Source organism: Falco rusticolus, chromosome 7 (assembly GCF_015220075.1).
Source record: "Falco rusticolus isolate bFalRus1 chromosome 7, bFalRus1.pri, whole genome shotgun sequence".
NCBI classification, from domain to species: domain Eukaryota; kingdom Metazoa; phylum Chordata; class Aves; order Falconiformes; family Falconidae; genus Falco; species Falco rusticolus.
In genome coordinates, this window is record NC_051193.1 from 50,482,204 (window position 1) to 50,503,780 (window position 21,577).

The 21,577-nt window shown below is 43.2% G+C and overlaps 1 protein-coding gene across 5 annotated transcripts in view; it reads left to right on the forward strand.

Annotated features, from left to right (window-relative positions):
* The window catches only part of DPF3 (double PHD fingers 3), a 176,939-nt gene that overhangs the window by 54,316 nt on the left and 101,046 nt on the right, over positions 1 to 21,577 (forward strand). For all 5 annotated transcript variants that reach the window (XM_037394205.1, XM_037394206.1, XM_037394207.1 and 2 more), the window contains exons 2-3: positions 15,394 to 15,554; positions 20,729 to 20,836. In XM_037394205.1, coding sequence (XP_037250102.1) covers positions 15,394 to 15,554; positions 20,729 to 20,836 — 269 coding nt within the window. The remainder of the gene's footprint in view (positions 1 to 15,393; positions 15,555 to 20,728; positions 20,837 to 21,577) is intronic.

The window sequence follows — 21,577 nt, forward strand, 5'->3', positions numbered from 1 at the left end:
ACTGAAGGTTCATTTTCCTTAAGCATGCTCTGTAGTTGTGCTTCCCCTCCTTCTTTCAATCTTTTGGCTTGCTAGACCAAAAGAAGGAGTTTGAGAGCCATGAACTTATCATTCATATAAGTGTATCATTTTCTTATAATTGAATTTCTTTCTGGCAAGAAGTCACATGGAAAGCAAGAGAAGAGATCCCCCAGCCCTTCATTGCCTCCACAACAAGAATGACCTGGAAGGGATCATATTTAAACACATAAAATGTCAAGTAAACACGAGGCATTCCTTGCATTCAAAAACCAAAAGTGAGTTCTTATAGCTCCTCCAAAGTAAAATATTCAGTCATTCATGGTAGCCTTATAAACAAGAGTCAATGAGGCAGTGATTCATTTGAAAGTATATGCAATCTGTCTGTGTATAGGCAACACTATAGATCCGTGATAATCAGACTCAAAAAGTTTGGTTCTTGAATGGACTGAGAGGAAGTGACATAAACACCAGGGTGTGGTAACCTGGTGCTGTGTTGTCTTTGATGTGTTGTCATCATGGTTGTTGTGTATTGATGGTAAACTGTGAGCAGATGCCTTAGTGCAGTGTCAGATCATCACACCATGATTAGCTTGTAGAACTCTGCAATTGTGTTTTCTTCCTGACTGCTAGTGAAAAGAGTTGCTTCCCATCTCTCCATCTTTCTGCCTTTCTCTGTGACTACATCAAAAAGTAAAGAACAATCTCCAGTACTTTGAAATATTGGCTAAGCCTTCTTGTTTGTTGAGCAAAGAAAGGCTCTGATTAACCCAACAGATTTCTCCAGAACTCACATGTGATGTTTTGAGGAACCCAAGTTGAGCATTATTGAGCTATGAAATACATTAGATTATTTTCTGACTTCTGCAAAAATGTCTTATGTTTCACTGAGTGACATGGTACAAGATTCAGTGTGTAATTGTTTAGTGTATGTTACAAAAAAACTCCAAAGAAAGAATATCTAAAAGGCTTTTATCTCATAATTCTCACCAAAGACGGTATTTTTTTAGTGTTCAGTGCATATGGCTTGCAGTTCTCTTTGGGGAAAAGAGGGGAGAGTCTATGTTGGGAGAGAAAGGAGATAGTCATTCTGTTGTGTGTTTGATAGAGCCAACAGTGTTGCCGTGAAATAGTGGTGGTTCCTAAGCTAAATCACAATGGAGAGCCCCCACTGAGGACAGAGGAGACATTTAACTGCACTCCTTGTGCTCAGTAGCAGCTACACCAAGATGATTCATCTCTGTGTGATGGTCCTCAGAAGCAGAAGACTTCCATACCCTTCTTATGTTGTGACCTTTTCGCAGATACTTCCTTTTTCTTCCCTTCTCAACTCCTGCCCATGGAGAGACTCTTCCCTTCCCCCTTCCATTGCCTTGGAGCTGTTTTGCTTCTCCTGATGAATTTCAAGTGCTTTGGGCCTGCAGCCCTAATGGGTGGGGGCTAAGACTTGGATCTACCCCTGAGACAGAGTGGAGCCAGCAAAGACGGGTTATTTTAAAATGTGTGGTGACAAGCCTTTTTTTTTTCCCTCCCTTTTTGTTCCCAGAGGATAGCTGGGGAAGTTTACTGTGCCAAATGTTTGGAATGTGGTTTTTCTCCTCTTCCTCCCCCTTCAAAACAGAAAGAGGAAACTTTATGCTGTGAATTGTGTTAATTGGGGAACATAAATCCAAACTGTAGTGCAGCATTGCTGGGCCTAGGCACCTATTGAAGTTTAATGAGGGAAGAGCAGCTTTCTCTTGCCCTCCCCTCTTATGCTCTCCCCACATCAAACTCTTTCTTGTGGTACAGTCCTGTTCAGATTGGGTTATGGGAACGAGAGGGAGAGCATATGTGTTGGTCCAAAGTTCTCACGGGTCTGAATGCAATATGTGACTCCTTTAAAATAATGCAGCCGGGGTGAGTCATGGACATTCTCCCAGGCCAAAGTCAGTTGTGTAGGAAAAAGAAAGAGAGATTCCTCTGGATACCTGTCTGAAGTGGCTGCAAGCCTGTTTGAGGCAAATCTATGCTGCAACAGAGATTTTGATGGTCTGTGTGCCCTAACCATCCATTTCTGGACTGATGACAGGGTCCAATGTAGGATGCTATATGACTTTTTACTCCTTGTGTCAGGCCTGATACTTTCTCAGAACTTCATGATGAAGTATTTCCTTATGACTACTGACTGGCTGAAGAGATGTCTCACTATATCCAGAAGAGAAAATAAGAATCCTTCTCCCTGTCCCAGCCATGATACTGGGAATAAATTGGTGCCCCTCAGCTTGTACAGGATGTAATGGAGTCCCTTACACAAAAAGCCGACCTAGGAGGGCCTTGATCAGAGCACAAATTGGAGTATAATTACACTGAGTGTAATATATATTTTAGTAGAGATGGACAAGTTAATCTGAAATGGCTCTGGAGTGAATGACAAAAGCAAAAGCTTCCCTTTGGCCCTGATGTTTCAAGAAGAAAAGCAATTCACATAGTGGAAGAAAGGTGGATTGGGCAGGTAACAGGAAGAGAGCTTAAACAGAGGGCCCTGTGAGTCCCAAAATTTAGTAAAACTAATACTGACTGGCTCTGAGGTCTGCTGCAATGAAACAATAAAACTTACTCTCAGGCAAAAATGCTTCTTACAGTGATGCAAGACCAGCGTTCATCCCTCAGTTCTGGATAATATAACATTACAGGAGGTATTTTAACCTGCTGGCAATATTTTACTGCTTTTGCCCACAAGCTCATCAATGTTTGTGTAGCATTAAGCATTAAAGCTCTTATTTTTATCAACTTCACCAGCCTTTGCTGATGAGGCGCTGGAAGTCTGGGAAGAACCACCTGCTTTTGCTTTGAGAGATGGGATGAAAGGTTAGAGGGGGTGGATGGCGATTGCATGAGCAATGCAGGTCAGGTTACTGGTGGATTCCTCTTGCAAGATAAGTGAGAGCCCTCTGAAAGGTAATTATTGGAAAGCATAAATTCCTGAGATAACCTGTCCAAGAAGAAATACTGACAGGAGCAGAGGCCACGTGTTAAAGGCTAGCCATTACTCCAAGGCAATGGGCTAACTTCTCTTTCTCTTTTTTTCGGTAACGTCTCCTTGCTCTGACAGTTGGCTCCCTCAGTTCTTTTCCTTCAGTTATTTGTCAGTGTTTTCCTGGTCCTGGTTGTTAACCACTCCACTGTGATGCTTATCTCCATTCTGTACTAATTGGGGTGCAGATAAGTGGAGACTTGTTAGTTCCATGTCCATACTCTTGTTTAGTCATTGTCTTTGCTTGTCATTGTCATTTTCACTGCAGTGTTGAGGTAGCTTTTATAGCATGTCTGGAAAAAAGAAAGGTTGCTCTTCTATTTCTTTAACTGATTTTTGTATAGAAGAGCTTCAACTATCTTTCAGGGATGACATAGAGTCAGCTTTGCCTCTGAATGAAGAAAATAGCTGGATTGCAGTTGAAGAAGGAAGTATTGAAGAGTGAGAAAACAAATTTCAGAGAAAAGATGGAGCAAAACCAGTAAATAAGAAAAGTGCCTTTTCTTTCTCTATGGCTTTGTTATGCAAACTCCCTGTGTCTCATCTGTAATGTAGAGATAACGATATCTACCCAGCTCCTGTTTCCACTGGTTGATTGATTAATGACTCTCATGATCCCTAGATTACACTTTTGTGACCTACAGTTTTAACTGCTGCAGTGTGTTATATCCCAGAAAGAAAATGGAAGTAATGTGTTAGCTCTGGCTAGTTCCAGCTGGGAAAACATGATAAACTGACCTGAACAGGCTTGCCCACATGTACCTGCTTCTAAGACCTCGTTCTAAAAGTGCACTGAAGCATGTGGTGTTTGTTCAGCTGCCACCTCTGTTTAGCAAGATGTTCAGGTATCTGCCTAAATTTGAATGAAGGGGACCTGCACACTCAATGAGGTGCTTTGCTGAACTGGGATCTCATGCTTGGTCACAGGCAGAGTTTCATCATGAGTCTTTGAAGACCTCAGTGAACATACGGGGCCAAAGATGTATCTTGAGATTTGTCCTAGCATGATTGGGATATACCTTAACCAACTGGAGTCTTTAAGAATAGTGAAACTTGCCAAAAGAGTAGGTTGTTTGAGCAGAAGAGAGGGTCTTTATTGTGCAGTGATAATCGCAGCAACACACTTCTACAAGCTCTGCTAATAGCTAAGTGAATTATAAGGCTTTTCTATTTGCTTTAACTGTTCTACAGTAATAACCAGCTCAATCTGACACTTGAGTTAAGGTGGTGCTGAGAACAGGAGGGAAGCCAGAAGAAAAACACGTGCAATAAAAGTTGGTGTATAGGGGATCAACCATGAGATATTTGAGTTTCTGAAAGGCAGTTGTGGCAAATGCTTTTTCTTTACTTTAGTAACGAGTTCCTCTTATATGCTGCATAAGTATCTACAGAAACAAGAGCACAGGTGTTTGAAAGCACTTCTTAGAGTTAAAGCAATGTGTGTATTTACAATGACCGTTTTCTCTGCTCCCTTGGGATGTGCTCCAGGTGCAGAAGATCCTGTGCCTTTGAGTTAGTTCAAGTGTGCTCTCAATACAGAGCATTCTTTATGCTGAAGGAACTGTGAGATGATGTGTTGGAGGACACAGTGCATCTGTTTCACCTCTTCTAACATTTTTTTGTTCCTTTTTGAGGAGTAGTAGTGATACTTTGGCAGAGGAATGCCTGTAATCTGCCTTGCTTCCATTTGTGGGTAGAACTGGGGTAAGGAGGTGAGAAAAGGAAATCTAATTCACAGTCCTCTTGGGAATTCCCCTATGTAGCATGAGTCAAGTATATCCCTGCTGTATGTCTGCTGAGGTCAGTGGATTTATACAAGTAACAGAACGATTGTTCCTGTGTATTCAAGAGAAATACTAACTCAAGGAAACATAACCTTAATTATCTAGGCTTAAAATGACTTTGTAGAGAACATAAAATATGATTTCCTGTTGTGTTTTGTGCGGTTGATAATTATTGACTGGGTAGAGTAGATTTTTGTGTTTTCTTACGTGTGTATCGTGTTTGTCATACATATCATGATTGAGGAACTGAAAGTGCTACTCCTTCAAGTTTAGTAACTTTATCTTTAAAATATTGGCTATAGCTGGTCTTTTTTTCCAAGGCTGACTTCACAGGCAAAGTAAACTCTAATAATTATGTGGGTTTATTCTAGATCTATGTAACTCTCTGCTTTGCTACCGGTGTGATCATTTTCACATGAGCAAAATGGGTTGTTCCCTGTAGCGGGATTTCCTTTGCAGCAGGAGATACAATGTTCTTACAACAGAGGCAAGTCAGCAGAAAAACGTGAACTCACCAACTCCTTCTAGTTGAAGGACAGGAAGTACCTAAAATATTAATGTAAACAGCGTTCTGCGTGGTGGGGAAGCTTGCCTGCCATTTAGGAACATTTCTACTACTTGCATGTTTATTTCAATCTCTTCTAAATTCTGCCATCTGGATTGAATGGCACTGTGTATTTGTCTACTAAGTAACTGCATAAGGTAGGTGCAGGGGAAATCCCAACCTGGGAACTTTTAAGAGATCTAACAGAGGTCATTCAGACCAAGATCGAGCTGTAGAGCTTGGACAGTTGCGATCCTGACATAGCTAAAAGCATGTAAAATCCTCATGCTCTTTCCTGGGATCTCACTGCCTCTTGAGATCTTATGGAGATACATGGTTTCATGAAAGATGAGATACACAGACATGAAAAGGAATGCTCTTGTCAGCTTAGCTGATGTCATTTGGGCCGATGATGTAACTGTGGTGGCAGGGGAAAAACTCCTTCCATTTGTACATGCTGTGTCTCCTGAGAGGGCTGTGCTGCCTGAGTGACCTAGCTGTCACCACTGCTGGTGTGGACAGGCTTTTTCCCATTGCAAACAAATGAGTGTGCTACCCCAAGCTGGTTGTACTGCTGGAGGCTACCTCTAGTGACAGAAAGGGTTTTGTGAGCTTGCCCTCAGCTCCTTCAGACAATGTCAGTAGGGTTTGCTCAAACAGATCTAATGGCCTTGCCCAAAGTAGATCAGGGAGCACTCACACAGATATTGCTACTGGCGGGAGGTGTGGGAGCAGTAAACTGTAGGAGACAAGCAGTGAAAAGCAGCAGAGTAGGAGGGAACGGGTGATATTTTTAGCCAGCAGAGCTAGAGCTAGGAGAGGATGTCTGTTTATAATCTAAGCATCTTTTAGTGTAGACAGTGCCTAAAGTAAGGCACACAATTTATTAGTGAGGTAAGTGTAGGGTGTTACCCATGTTCTGCAGGGAAACAAAGCTACAAAGTCAGTCATGGCAGAGTCATTGTAGAACTCTGGTTTGCTGGCTTCCCAGTGCCAGCTTGGGTGATAAATTACATTTTTTACTATTCTACCTTTCTCCTGGAGGTAGGAATGCAAAAGATAAGTCCGCTGTGGGAGATCAGGGCTGAGAGAGTTGAATGGATAGACTTTGTCTTTGACTACATCTGTCCCCTAAGGCTATGATTGCACTAAGCCAAACAGACTTGTGGTAACCCCAAGCCCCAGCACCTTGAGTTGCTTCTTTAGAAATATATATATATAAATCTCTTGGATGTTGTCATGTCCAATCTAATATTGTTGCTGAAGTTTTTATTAGTTCATTCCTTTAGTAATTGGAGAGAATTTTTGACCTTTTGGGGGAGGTTAGGACCAAGCTGAATTCTGACTGCTGTCTTCAGATACAAAAGAGGGCTAGGTTATTACCTTTCACACCTGTTTTTCATTTAATTGGACGGTGCTGCATCTCTTTAAAACAGAAACCCTGGCCTGAGAAAGAATAGATGGTCTGAGAGATCCCCAAGGAGTCTGCCTCTGAGATTAACCTAATTGGTCACTGTGCTGAGTCTGATAGGGATTGTATGCAATGTTTGTCTCTGGAAACACCTTAGATAGCCTGGCATATGGCATGGAAACTGCTGTTGCTACCTCTCCATGGAAATGGAAGAAAAGAGGAGAAGTAGGTGAAACACCATGGTATGAGTGTTCACAGTCCAGTATACTTCAATGGGACTGAGAAATTAATCTTCTGAAATACCTCATCTAAGTGCACATCGTCTTGTACCATACATAGATACTGTTGTATCTAACCAACAACTCTGCATCTGAATAAGATGGCATAGTGATCCCACTTTTTTGGCTTGAGAGCTGGGAACGTTGCTGCAGGTCTTGCACAAGGTTATGCACAGCTGCAGGAAGAGGAATGCCTTCAGCTATGGTCCTTCTTCCTGTGCAAAGGTGGCAGCAGCTCTTGACCCTGAAAGCCACATTTGGCCTGCGGGCTGCTGTCAGTGAAATACCCTGATGTACCACACTCTTCTTGGCAGTATTAACTTGTGCTCTGTCTCTTTTCTTTACATGGAAGTGCTGGCAGAGCTCTCGTACTTCCGCAGTACTCGTGAGGATGGGGCTAATCAGATCCATTTTCCCCAAATTGTAAGCTATGCCTACCTTTTGTCATTTTTCTTCAGAGACAGATTTTTTGCATGAGATGATACCTGTAGTTTCACGCGGGATTAAATTACAGTCTAAGACTGTTTCCAGAGTAGTGAATTTAGCTCACTCTATGAGGCCGGGTTCTCTGTTATGATTCAGCATCACACCATGATTCATGCAGTGAGAAGCCTGTCGATTCTGGCCACAAATAGCTGTAGGGATTTCCAACCCACCAGGGGAAGTCTGCTGATGAATACCTGGCAAAAGGGGATTCCTTTGTCCTTCTACACGTAAGGGATGGACTAATGCTGGGTGCTGAGAGGAGGGTGCTGGAAAATCTCACATTGCCCTTTCACTGAGGTAGGATTCAACCTAGACTCGTAGCTCAGGACATCTCCTTGGCTGCACTGCTGTAATGTCTGGGCTGTGCCAGTGCTGACTCAGGAACTTGTCATCAGCTCTCTGATGGCTCCTACCTCTTGCACCACATACAGTCTATGTATGCACCTGGCACAATATTCTTGAGAAAGTGCTTGAAAGCTTGTCTGTTTTGACCTGACTGTATGAGTTCTTCCAATGAAAGGCATTAACTCTCCTTGCAATCCTTTCCTTTCATTTACCCTTCGATCATTGCTGCTCCAGCAACACTGTCTCTGCTTGCAGCTGTATACTGCTTTGTGAGCTGATTTGTGTACTCTGTCTACTACTGAAACAGTTCTGCTAGCTGTTTTTTCCTCTGATTTCCATGCTGGGGAAAGTTATACAGGCCAATTTTTGTCTGTCAGGTGAGATTATTCAGTACGTATAGAAATTAAATAGATATCTCAATGACTAGCTCTTGGAGAGTCTAGGATAGACATATGTTTGTGGGTCCTTACAAAGCCGCCAAGTTTATGTTAAAAAAACTGAAAGCCCAGAAAGTCTGAGTCATTCTGCAGCACATCTGGAAATCCTGTTTTGCCTTTGCTCACATTCACACCCCTTACATCATTAGAAGATGTTGTGCAGGGACAGACGCAACTGACCATTGTGAGAAAACTGAATCTGCACATTCCTGCACTTTCTGGCTTGCTCTCAGGGTTTGTGATAGGATTTTGAGCGATCTGTTATGCTTCACCTAACATCAGGAAAGCCATTCTCTATTTCTGTTGAGTCTTTGTATCCTACTTCTCTGCAGTTGCAAAGGGTGCATGATTGTAGCATGTAGGAGCTGCTGATAGACTAGAATTCTAGATAATACAGCCAAAGGAGGGGCCCAGCCAGTCTTTTGTTGTTTAATGCTTAACAGTGGTCTGATACTCTTGAATATGTTGTATTTTCTTTTGGTTGGATCTTTTGATATGTGTTGTGTTGGCATCTTGCAATGTAATGTGAGGATGAGCAGAGCAGAATATTTCTTCCAGGAGGATGCTCTGGAGCTGGGGGTCTGCTGTCCAAAGACGCTACAGGAGTCTGGTGATACTGGGCTTGGTTAAGCACAGGTTTCCAGTAGCATCTGGTGTTCTGGGTCTAGAAAGGAGAAACAGCTGTTCAAGTGAACTTAGCCTGCTGTGCCCTTTGTGAAAACCAGTGGTGTTCCAAAGTGCATAAAGAAAAGACAGGAGGGCAGTATGTGGACTACTGATCTCTTTGGCTTGCTTTGCAGTAGGGTAGGTACCACAGTTTTTCAACTAGCTCTGTCTTTGTTGCTTATCTAGTCTAAGGTAGACAGTCATAGTAGGCCAGCCCTGATGTGGAAAACACACATGAGCACGGCCAGACCACTGCTTGAGAAGAGAATTATGCTGATTGGGTGGGGAGAGGGGGAGAGAGAGAGATGAAGGCCCTTTTGATGTTAATGTCTGTTAGATTGTCCACATTAGTGTCTGTCTTTGAATCATAAAAATTATTAGCTCATAGTTTGTAACATTTCCCACTTCCAGCCAGCCTCACTTACTATCTCTTCTGACTTAAGCCTCTGACAGCCATGCTACCCTTGCTTTCAACACTGAGAGACTTGGGAGAGTGCTGTCTGTGTGAGGGAGGAATAGATACATAAAGCTGCATGTCATCAATGTAATGGCTGGCATTGCTGCCCATGTACCTCATCATATTCCCTGGAGGTTTTTCATAGCTATTAAACAGAAGTGGTGGAAGAATTGAACCATGTGGCATTCTTCATGTCAAGGCTCATGGTGAGAGGAGGATCAGCTGCCTGTCAGGGGCCTTCTGGGGTCTGCTGGAAAGGAATGAGTGTAGCCAGCTCAGTGCAGTTCTCTCAGCACTTGCCAAGACACGCAGTTGGTAAAGCTGTACCTCTTGGTCTGCATTGTCACAGGCAGCTGATAGCTCAGGTAGCATCTGCATGATTTCTTAGTCTCTGTCCATCTTTGTGAGAGGGCCTGAGACACCATCGGTGCTTCGTTTCCAGACTTACTCATGAACGTTTCCAAAAGAAGAATGCAAAGTATTTTCTGAAGCTGCATTGCATCACTTGTTTCCCACCACTTCTCAGATCTTGTCCAGTTTGAAACTGGATGGCAGTGCTGCTGAAGAACAATTTCTGATTTAAAATGTCTTTTTCAGTTGTGCTCAGTGTTCCTCACCATATGAAATGATCTAAAATACAAGACTAGAGGATAAAAGTATATTAAATGAAAACTCCATGATCTTGAGGAGAGCAAATCCCGCATTTTTCATCATGGCTGGGGACCATTGCAAACTGCAGAAGGAAAAATCCTTTGCTTTCTGTTGCATGATCAGTCATTTCTTTCTGTGCTATCAGCTTTTTACTTGCCTAGTCATGTACTGAGCATGGTTTTAGAGGAAAATGACTAGAAAGGGGCCTGGCCTCAGGAACTGGAGACAATCTGGATTCATACTCAAAGGATCTGGTGGAAATTTAAGAGCTACACTTAAGGAGGACTGGTTCTTCGTTATGCAAGTTTTCCAGGGGTCATGTGGACCTGTAGTCATGGTTGAGCTTGGCTGGTTATATGTTTTCAGTGAGTGCTCTCCTTCTGTGGATCCTAACCTGTAATGTGATAGGCACTGCAGGAGGGGTGTGCTAGGTTCTGCCCATTTTGTAGCTTTTGTAAAAAGTGTAGCACACTCAAATAGTTGGGACTTTGCAGGATGGACTGGAAAGTAATGGTGGAGAGCTGCTCCGCTGCTTTCAGGGCCCATCAGTATCCCTTGTCAGCAGAGAAATGAACGTCCTGCAGCAGCTGGTGTGAAGCCAGGCGCTTGCTTGGTCCTTGTTGCTAACTTACCCTTGTAAGCCAGGCCGGCTCTTGTTGTTTTTTTTTCATTTAAGGCATGCCTAGACGGAGGAGTCATGGCACTAGGTACTGCACAGAAACGTAGAAAGTCGGAGTCTGCTCAGAAATCTTATGGTCTAGTTAGAGCAGGCAGGCAAAGGTTGAGAGAAGGGAAGAGTTGTTCTTCGCTGACTTTGTTATTAGCTGTTCTGATTCCATGATAGAAAACCTCAGCTTCTTAATGCTTAAAGAACAGAGACCTCATGAAAGTTACAGGCTCTGATCCTCCATCCTGGTGCATGCTCTCATGCCAGTGACTACCTGCAAGGCTGCATAGAATTGCACTGGCCTCACCTCGCTGTCCCAGGCCTCATGGGGCTGGCGGTGCTTTCACAGTGCTCACCTCCCCGTTCACATTCATGCTGTGCTTTTGCTGCTTCAAGACTGCTGTTTAATTTCAGTCCCACCCTTTTTCACCAAAAAAGAGTCCCTAACTCCTACTAGATGTATACTCCTCCTATACAGCCTTGCATAAGATTATACTATCACAGGTTGTTCCTTTCCAAGCCAGGAAACTTTTATTATAGTCAGCCAGAACCAGGTTATTTTAGTGTCCTCGGGCTGGAATGTAGATGAAAAGCCTGTGTGTATGCCAGCAGTATTACCGGCCTGCCTGTCCCAAGCATCTGGGATTTCACCTGGGCCTTGCACTGAGGGGCCATGTGCTTTTCACAGTGTGCTGACAATTTTATTCTGTATTTCTAGTTGTGTTCCTTTCAGTATGATTTGCCTTCCTTGGCCAGCAGTTGTTCATGTCTGCTCCTTGAATTTTTTTCCCCAGCATCTTTGAAATCTACACATATGCTGATGATTTTGTGTCATTAATATCAATCTAGACAAGTCTGTGTGACCTTTCACTCCTGTGTCCAAGGGGAAGAATCGACCCTTGCAGTCACTCACAGTGCAACACTGACTCATACATACTTTTCATAAAAATAATGCAGAAATTCCCCATAGTTTTAACAGATATTTTTTCAGATGAAGTGTAAGTCTTCCATAGCAACAGAGCTTGGGAAAAGTATGAAGCATGTAACATCAGATAATTAATATTTCTGAGATATGATACACTTTTTGCTATTAATGTTGTCCATTTGGGTTTTTTTTTTGCTTCCTGTATCTCACTTGCTCAAACTCAGCCAATCTGTTTGAGTTTCATTTGAGCTCATGTGCTCTCCTGTCTTATTCCCACCCTTCTCTGTTGTCCAGCTCCACTTGTAAACCTCCTGGGAGGTGGCTGGGATTTGTCCCACCTCCATGACTCTACAGTGATGAGCACCATAGGACCGTAGTTTCAATTTTTTGCCCTGATTCTAATAATTCTTTCTGGTTTTCCTGCATAAGACAAAATATGCTCCATTTAGATATGTAGCACTGAAAACAAAGAAAAAAATATCTTTAATTTTAAAGTTCCTTAAAAAACAAACCTAACTGAAATTTGGAATGAGTCAGTCACTCCAGTGAAGACTAATCGTAAAACAAAACTACCAACCACACGAAAGTAATTGCAGAGAAGCTGTTTTCCACTGAGATATGACTGTCATAAGGAAATATTGTTTCTTTACTTTCCCATATTTGATTATTTGGCACTTTTTAAAAATTCCATTTATAATTAAAGTCAGGGCAAGTCCTCAAGGCCCCAGTATCTGAATACCTTTCCAGTGAATACTTAGGAACTGTGTTTTTTGATTGTGCTTACTGTAGTGCAGCCAAGGCAAGCATTCTTAACGTATGGAGGTGACTAAATGCTTCTCCTAAATTATTATTTTTCTTTAAGGCAAAAGGTGCATATTTAAAATCTTTAAAATAAATGTGATGAAACAACTAGACTACAAGACTGTGTCAAGAGTGAGTGTGACCCATTAACTTGGTACCTTTCTGCCATTAGGATCTCAAAACTCCTTCCCTCCCCGTTAGAACTATCTGAAATTTAATCTTGCACCCTACCTGACGATGTAGTTTAAAGCCAAATGTTTAACATTCTAAGATTTATAGGTTTTTTTCAGTCTTAGAAGAAGGTGGAAGCTGAGGTCATCTCCAGCCAGATCTTATTGGTTTTTTAATACGGATGCTTTGTGCTGTGCATATTCTCATGACTGGATTAATTTTTGGCATAAAGAATACCAATGTGGTGGTGGCAGTTTGTTGTCACACAGCTGTGCTCTTCCCAAAAACTCCTTGGAGTTAGTGAGCATCCTGGCTTAATACAGGGGGAATCTGACATAGCTCTGTGGAAGCTGAAGTGTTTGTGGAAAGAGCTGTTATTCTTTGATCAACTGGAGTCTCCTTGTTACTGACTTTGATTACACAAGTGTACAACTTTAATTACAGCTTTTAATAAGCTTTCATTTCTTCCTAGTCACATTCTTTGTATAGCAGTGCAGCTTATCTTTTCCTTTCTTCTCTGCTCCCCTTCCCTCCCCCTCTGCCTTTCTGTGGAAAAAGGGGTTTGAGGTCATTGAGGGGGATTCAGTGTCTGGAGGGATCCCACTGTGCATACTCTGCCCATAGCTCTGCCCTCTGCTCACTGGTACAGTCCAGAGAGCGCTCTCCTTCAGCTGCCCTGCAAAGATACCCCACACTGGCTGCTGCCCAGGAGCTGGTAGTCGGTGGAGCTGGGAGGACAGGGCTGTGAGGCACCACATTCACATAGATGTTCACTGCTGCATTAAACCACTGAACAATCCTTAGAAGGTCTGTAGCCAAAGGATGTACTGCCTCCTGTGTGTTCCTGCTTGTGAAGGACTACACCCTTCTCTTCCTTGGGGATGCTCTGAAATGCGGCAGCTGAATTCAGAGTGGCAGAGGGCAGCAGGAAGCTGGTGGGCTTCAGCAACCAGCCACAGTGCTTGTTCCACATCCAGGGGCTCAGCCTGCTCATTAGAGAAAGTACGTGGTGGAAGCTTCATGAGAGATTTATGAACCTGTAATTGTAAATATTTGAGATATGGCTTTAAAAAAGCATAAGGAAATGCTTTTTTCACATGAATCATATTTCACCTGTGGAACTCATCGCCCCACAATGTTTTAGAGATGAAAAAAATCAGTAAGTTGAAGAGTTGGTTGGTTAAATTCATGGAAGAAAGCTTCATCGAAGTATATTAAACATAATATCCCCACCATTGGGTAACCTGAGACTGAGGGAAATTTGGTTCTGATCATCAGAAATGAGAAGGGGGACTAAAGGTGCTTCCCTTTGTATTTGCCCTGCTCTTGTATTCTTCCCTGAGCTTCTGCTGCTGGCCTCTGTCAGCGAGAGGATATTGGGCTGGTAGAGCTCAGGGGGAAAGAGTATGGCTCCTGTGGAAGTCATAAGGTACAATAGACGAGTGACTTAAAAGATGTGAGTCAGAAAAAAGATATAGATGGTAAACCAGAGCAATTTTCACCAATTTGACATTCAGAGGTGTGCAAAAGTAGTATACTTTTAAATTGCCAGTTGTGCCTATGGAAGAGGGTAGTGGGGAAAACAACTAATGGAACAGGAAAGGGAGCCTCTTTTATCTCTGTGCATGCATCCCTTCGGCTCTGTTGCTGTGCATGCTATACCCTTTTTGCACACTAATGAATAGCAGAGTCAGAGCAAGTTATGCTATATATCACTCTATTTTCTAATGAACTTACCCCTAATGGGTAGCTTTCCTAGCTATTCATGTCACGACTGAATTTCACCTTGACAATAGATCAAGAACGAGGTTCAGCAGTGTGGCCCACCTACTTCGCAATGCTCCAGCATGACAGCTGCTTTGTGTCCTCAGGGTAGCTTTACTTTGATGCTTTTCCCTGTTTAGAAAAATTTGGAGGGAGGATTTTGATAATTTCCAGCCAGCAGAGTTTTAAAACCTTTCTCAAAGGAAGATGAAGATTCTACAGAAATTTTGAACAAATAGTTATTTATGAAAGAAATTACATTATCTTTAGAACTGTTCCTCCCATTGGGCTCCAGAGGAAAGCAGCATTTGCCATGCTGGATCTTACCAGTGGCTGTTCTAACCTGCTGCTGGTGGTGCCTCCAGCTTGACTATGGAATACTCTAGAAGGGTTACGATAAAATGTCTAGCCTGACCATTGCAGACATGGCCCTAGTTGTTAAGAGGCGTGTTTTCATGCCTCGGAAGCACACAATATGAGGACTATGTCCTTTGCTATTATGGGCTCTTTGACACCAGAAATGCTGGAATGAAGTTCTGAACTTGGCTGACTTTCTAGTTCCTCAAAAGGTGCTGCAGAGTTGCAACATAGGAATACAAACATAGGATTGAAATGACTGATTTGCTAAATTGGCTGAACGAACTACGAGGGCAGAGAAACAATAGAATGAGTTCACCGTGGTGTACATGTTGCCTGACCCAGGGTCGTGGGCCACTGTGGTTGCATCATTTGCTCATTCAGTAGCTATGCCACTACTGAAAAGATCTGTGTTCACTTTCTGAGGCTCTGATCTTTTGGTGGCACTTTCTGCATGATCTACTTCAGCAGTGTCTTGTGTCAGCAAGCTTTGCATGTGTTCAGGGAAAGTTTTTCTGCTTGTCCAATTTTAAACCAAATTATGTCCTTTTTTCTTAGTCTTGTCTGAGGGGGCAGTGCAATTTTTCTTACTCTCTGCCCTGTCTCTTTTGGCAGACTCGGGGATCAGTTCTATAAAGAAGCAATTGAGCACTGTCGCAGCTACAACTCTCGACTGTGTGCTGAGCGAAGTGTCCGCCTTCCCTTCCTGGATTCACAAACTGGGGTAGCTCAGAACAACTGCTACATCTGGATGGAGAAGAGGCACAGGGGACCAGGTTGGTAGTGTTGTGTCTGTGTATGCATGTGCATGTATGGAGGGCTGGCCACTGAGCCCTCATGGGGTTTAATTAATAGGAGCTCAAACCTGCTACAGGCCACACAGAAGAGAAGCTGCCTAAACCTCTGTGCCTGCAGGGGATTTCCTTTGGTAACTGCAGAGAGCTCATCCTAATTATTCTCTCTGTACCCAAAGAAGTGCCTGACATGGTAGTTTCTGAGGCCACGTCATTGTAGCTCTTCTAATGCTATTGATCCCAGTCTGTAGCAGAAGACACAATGCTCTGCTCTAAGCAGGACTGGAATTATCTTCAGGGTGGAGAGGTGGAGGTAGGAGTTTCTCAGATGATTGCTGAAAATAAGGAGTTATATTGGTAAGGATATAAAGCCAAGATAAAATATTGCATTCCAGTTATTAGAATAAATGCCGTTCTGATGGTTAGAAATATACCTATGACTCCTGGTTCTGCTTTGGGCAAGTTACTTTGGTATCAGTTCTGGAGCTGGAGTTTCCTCAGATGCAGAAAGAAGTTTGGTATATGTCCTTAAAGAGCTTTAGCTAATGCCTGTTCTGAAGCTCAAGGGAAAAGAACACTGTTATTTTTGTAGACTTTGGTCAGTCTTTCCTTTGTTAGAGTAAATCCGTCTGAAATCTTGAAAGGCAAAGGACAGTCACCAGTTCAAAGACTGGAGGTGTTACTCAGACAGAAGTCCTTCTGAACCCCAGGGGGAATTTTGCTAGAGTATGGCTCAGTATCTGACCCACCGTTAGCTCAGGGAACAGATTTTTTGACAGAACCAAACTGGGTTTCAATTATTTGTTTTTTCAGTGCAGACCAGAGAACCCAGGCAGGGAGAGGGCTAGGTTGCATGGGCACCAGAAGCGCAACATGCACATGTGTGCATATACACATGCCAGTTCCTGTAAATCATACTGAAAAAAACTCAAAACCTCCAGATCTGGAATTATGGGAAGGTGCAGCCTGCTGTTGCCTCCCCCACTGGCCAGTTTGCAGGAGGTGGAGTGGGAAGAGCGCATAGGATACTTCCCTCCTCTCCTGGGGCTAAGAAAGCAGTTGTCACTTCTGAAGAGTGCTTAGCTGAAGCTTTCCCTTTCCTAGGATACACTGAGGGAAGTATCCTTGCACTGTTCCTATTAGTAAAATATCCAAAGTAGATTTAGTATTGTCTTGCAGTACTATCAGAAAACTTTCTATAGTGAAATGCAGCCACTTCTGGTGCAGGAAACAGGTGTTTCACCAATGTTAAAAATACCCTGAGAAAGTTTCAGCTGCCAAAAACTACTGGGGTAATCTGGGATAGCTGAATGTGGTTTACAAGCTGGGAGTTGTATGAGGTTCTGGGCTAACCCTTCTTTTGTAGGTTGCTTCATGACCACAGTTGGGTTTTTGTTTTAGCTGACAATTCCCTGTTCCTAAGAGATTATGCTTTGGAAAAACTAGGGGTGTTTGTGTTTTTGTGGGTTTTTTTTTTTTATGTGTGTTTTTTGTTGTTGTTGGTTTTGGTTTTGTTGTTGTTTTTTTTCTAATACCCAAGGCATTTCTGTTCTTGTAACATCTGGTTATGAGTAAGGTGCTGCTATTTTCATCCTTTTTGAATGCAATTATAAGCAGGTATACATCCACTATGTTAACAAGTAATATTTTGGCAAGAGCTACAAAGATAGACATACATAGTCTTGTATAGTCTCATTGGTGCCTCTGCACTTACAGAAGAAATCATCTTAACAGTGTTACATCATCACACCAGGAACCAAGAGGTCTTAACACTTTGTCTTTCTCAGCCACAAGCTTTCTCAAGCAAATTCACTGTGTAAATCTTTCTGTCCTCACATCTGATAGTGAACTGTTCACCAGCTTATCCTGCAAAAAGGGATCAGTCGGTGGCATTTCTCCTGGAGGTCTGCAGTGGAGACTAATGGTGGCACATTCTTCATGGAGAGTCTTAAGTGAAACAAGCCTGCATCTGCATTGGCCACCATGTCTGATGCCTTTGTTATTTTGAATTAGAATAATCAGTGCGAAATGAAGCAGCCCTCCTCCCCCATTTTTGCTCTCCTCTTTCTTGATTTTTATTAGCCCGTTAGTGCTCCCTTGGGTGTCTTTGCATCATCTCTTTCTTGTAGTATTATGATGGGTCAAAGCATCCCTCTAGAGTTTTAGCATGTTTGTTTTCAGGCTGTACACAATGCACTTATGCCCATACTGAAGGGCTCTGAAAATTCGCTACCAGGCACCCTGGTATCTGTTTTGTGTGCTGTGTTCACTGCCATTTACTATCACTAACCTGAAAAACTCTATAAAGACAAATGGCAAAGCTCCAGGACCTCTTTTCACTTACAGAGAGCCTGAAAAACAGAGAGGAGAGTCAAGATCTCAGCACATTAACCTGGTTTCTTCCTGTCGTCTTTGTTAAAGGAGTCAGAAAACTGCATCTCATGATAAACAGTTCAGGGTTAATTTCACACAATACTGCACATAACTCCCTCCTTTTCCCCTCCTCCCCTGGCCTTTCACACTAGCTTTGAGTTATGACTCTCCTACACTAATGAGATAAACAACATAACTCACTGCAGGTTCTGCTACTTCCTCTATGAGCAAATGGTTGGAACCTTCTCTGGTTGCCCTGTAAGGCACCAGAGGGAGAGACAACTGAGCCAGGACTGGAGACGGTGAGAGTGGTACATGCGTTATTTCCATAGGCACTGCAAGATAAACTGTGGAGGGGCTAGATACAAAGCTTTCAGAACGGACCCTTTCTTGTTGCCCCTCCTTTGTGTAAACAATCAAAGATCCACAGTCCATGTGAGCCAGCACAGTGGCAGATGCGGATCAGGGTGGAGAACTGAAGGTAGCATTTTATGCATTTGGATCAAGTGGAGGTCTGATATAATGTAAGTTCATTGAATGGCTGTGTATTAATGAGCAAGAGTATGGTGAATAGGAACAGAGAGCTTACCTCAAAGGGTGCAGAGATGGACGTTGGATCATCCATCTCTTAGTGATCTATCTGCCACCTGGAGTGGGCTGTAGGTCCTCTAGGGAAGAGGCTTTCCCACCTCTGCCTTTTCAAGGATACCTGCTTTGTTTCTTGTTGGGCTTTCAGCATGTTTGGCTGGCTTTCACTGTCCTGGCTGAATGCAGAACTGCTATTCCATGTAAGAGTGCTCAATAATTGAACCCACATTAACAGATACTTCCCCAAAGTTGCAGTAGATCCTTGCTCCTCTCTGTCTGGGACAAATGCTCAAAGCTGTGGTGCTTATTTCATTCAAATGACTCCTCTCTGGAGGCCTGTACAATGGAGGGCAGATTCTCTCTCCTATTGCTTTGGTCTAGCAACTGCCATTTCAACGTTGTGAGCAAGTTCTTGCACAGGACCTGCTGTGAAAGGGTGAGGCTTCTCGCCTCCACCTCTTTAATGACCCACATCAGTGCCAGACATAATCAACCTCATCATAATAGCAATTGTTTGCAGTGGTTAATGTTTGCAAAGTGCCATGAAGAAGTGTGTCTGAACACTGTAGAAGTGCTAGTTATTCACATTTTTATTCCCAAACCAGTCCTAAGTGCCCTGCTCAGAAATGTGTCCTTGGGTGGGCATAATGCCCAGCAAACTGTGCAGCAATGAAAGAAGGGCGTGAAAAGCTCCAGTTCAGTAGCATTCTGTGCCCTGGTACAGCCAGGATTTCTGCAAATACCCCATCACTCAGCCATACCCAGGCAGTGTGCTGTAGATGCTCTGTTTACGCACCAAGGCCTTGGAAGTAGGTGGAAAGTACTGGGATCTGAAATGGCTTTCCCAACAGTTGAAATACTTCATACAAGGAACTTAGGCTTCACTTGGAGAATTTGATTAGCCCATTTCCTTGAGGCGAATAATTTTGTTGTGCTGTCCCCATCCATCCCGTTGTCCGTTGTCCGTCCCCCCCTGGCCCAAATAACAGGATATTGTTGTTTTCATTATCCTCATTTGATTCTGTGAGTTAGTTTTGTTCCCAAGCTGGTACACACTCCTGGCTGCTTCAGAAGGGATGAGAGAGCTCTTGGGCCATGCTGCTGCCCTTGAGCTCTTCTGCTTTACTGGCACTTTCTTGATGTTGTCCAGCTGTGCACTGTTGGTACAGTTTCAGCTCAGGTAACACCTCTCCTGTCCTCCCTTTTATGTGGCCTTACTTGTTTTCTAAGGGCAATGAGTCTGGAATTGCAGTCATACTCTGTGGTCCCTTCAAGACTAACAGCAACAGCTGAAGGACAGAAGAGTCAAAGCAGAGCTGGTGGACAGAGAAGGCAGGGGAAGCAGGGTAAAGAATGAAATTCCTCCAACTTTTCTGTGTCTTTCTGGGTATTTCTCTGTGTCATGAGTATCTGAGGCAGTTGAGGATACTTTGAAGCACTTGGCAGTGTGCTTCTCTGCCCCCAGTAGCAACAAATTCATGAAGCCCTGCTGTGTTCTGAATAAAAGAGAGCAAAGCATAGCTTGAACGTTGACTAAGGGATGTCTGTCAGGAGAGCCAGGGCAGCTCAGAAGCCAGCCATGCCAAATGTGATTCAATGGAGCATGCAGTCCTATAAATATTACTACTGTATCTCCTCCCTCACTCAGGATGTTGGCATGTGGAGGTAATAACCAAAATGAAGATTCTGACTTCAAACATACGTCCAGAATTTAAGCAAAAATACCAAGTCCAAATAGGCAGACCTCATGGATCTTTGTTTGTTCCCACTTGAAAGACACAAATTTCCTGAGCTACTTGGTTTGGCCTTAGGATTTGCATGTTGGAACTTCACCTGTTCTCTCCCAAGGGGCTTTCGCTGCCTGTGGAGGAGGCATCACCCCTGTGGCCCAGGAGAGTCTGAAATTCTATTTACCCTGAAGAAATCAGAAATTATTTATGTGCTGCTCTGGTTTCAGTGAGCTGAGTGAAGTGTCTAAGTGAGACCTAGATTCTCTGTAGGCCTGATCCCAAGAGGTGCTGAGGGAGCCTCAGGAGCACTGAATGCCTTGAATGCATAGTTCTGTCTCATGATTTGCAGGATTGAATCCTCCAACAAGGAGATGCTGGAAGGGCAAGAACAAAGACGCTAGAGAAAGTGCTTGTGGTTTACAAACTGAGATGTGATTATATTTATTTTTTGCCTTTAATCTTCAGGCCTGGCCCCAGGTCAGCTGTACACGTACCCAGCACGCTGCTGGCGCAAAAAGAGGCGTTTGCATCCCCCTGAGGATTCCAGGCTGAAGCTGCTGGAAATTAAACCTGGTAAGTATTTGTTTGCCCCTCTCTCTCTCTGTCTCTCTCTGTCTGTCTCTCTCTCTCTCTCCCCTGTGCTGAAGAGCAGCTGGCAGTGATGCAAACCTGGCATTTAGACCTTGGACTTTATCTTTGCCCCTCTTCAACCATTTCTCTTTGCATCTGTTGCATCTTACTCAATTTGCTGTAACAATAACCACCAAACCCTCTGCATGCAATTCATCCCTTACAGAAATGTGTACAACTTGTATTGAATGCAGTGGGAGCTGAATTTAGCTTCTGTAGGGTTGAATCCTGGCCTCTATTAGAAAATTCATAAGGATGTAAAGGATCAATGTATTACTAATTATTTCCTCAGTTTGTTATTAATACAAAATCTCACTCTGACATCTGCTGCCTAATCTTTGTGAAAAAGATGGCTGTGTGTGTGGAACAGTACACTGATAAGATTTTTCATAATGGGACTAGGGACCAGGGGTGTGACCAGATTACAAACAGCAAATAATAAAAATTAGTGAGCATATGACACATTTGTATATGAGTGTATGCCTGTATGTATACCTTAGTCCATTATTCTTTCACTCTTATTGTCCTTGGTACTCTTCCTCCACAATTAAACTATGTGAAATGAGTCTGGATGCTGAATGAGGGACTGTAAAGCAGATGTGGAGGAGCTACAGCGGTGTCAGGTAGAGCACACTGTTATGCATTCTTCCCTGCAGTTAGTAATAAAGGCTTGTGGTCTTTGGG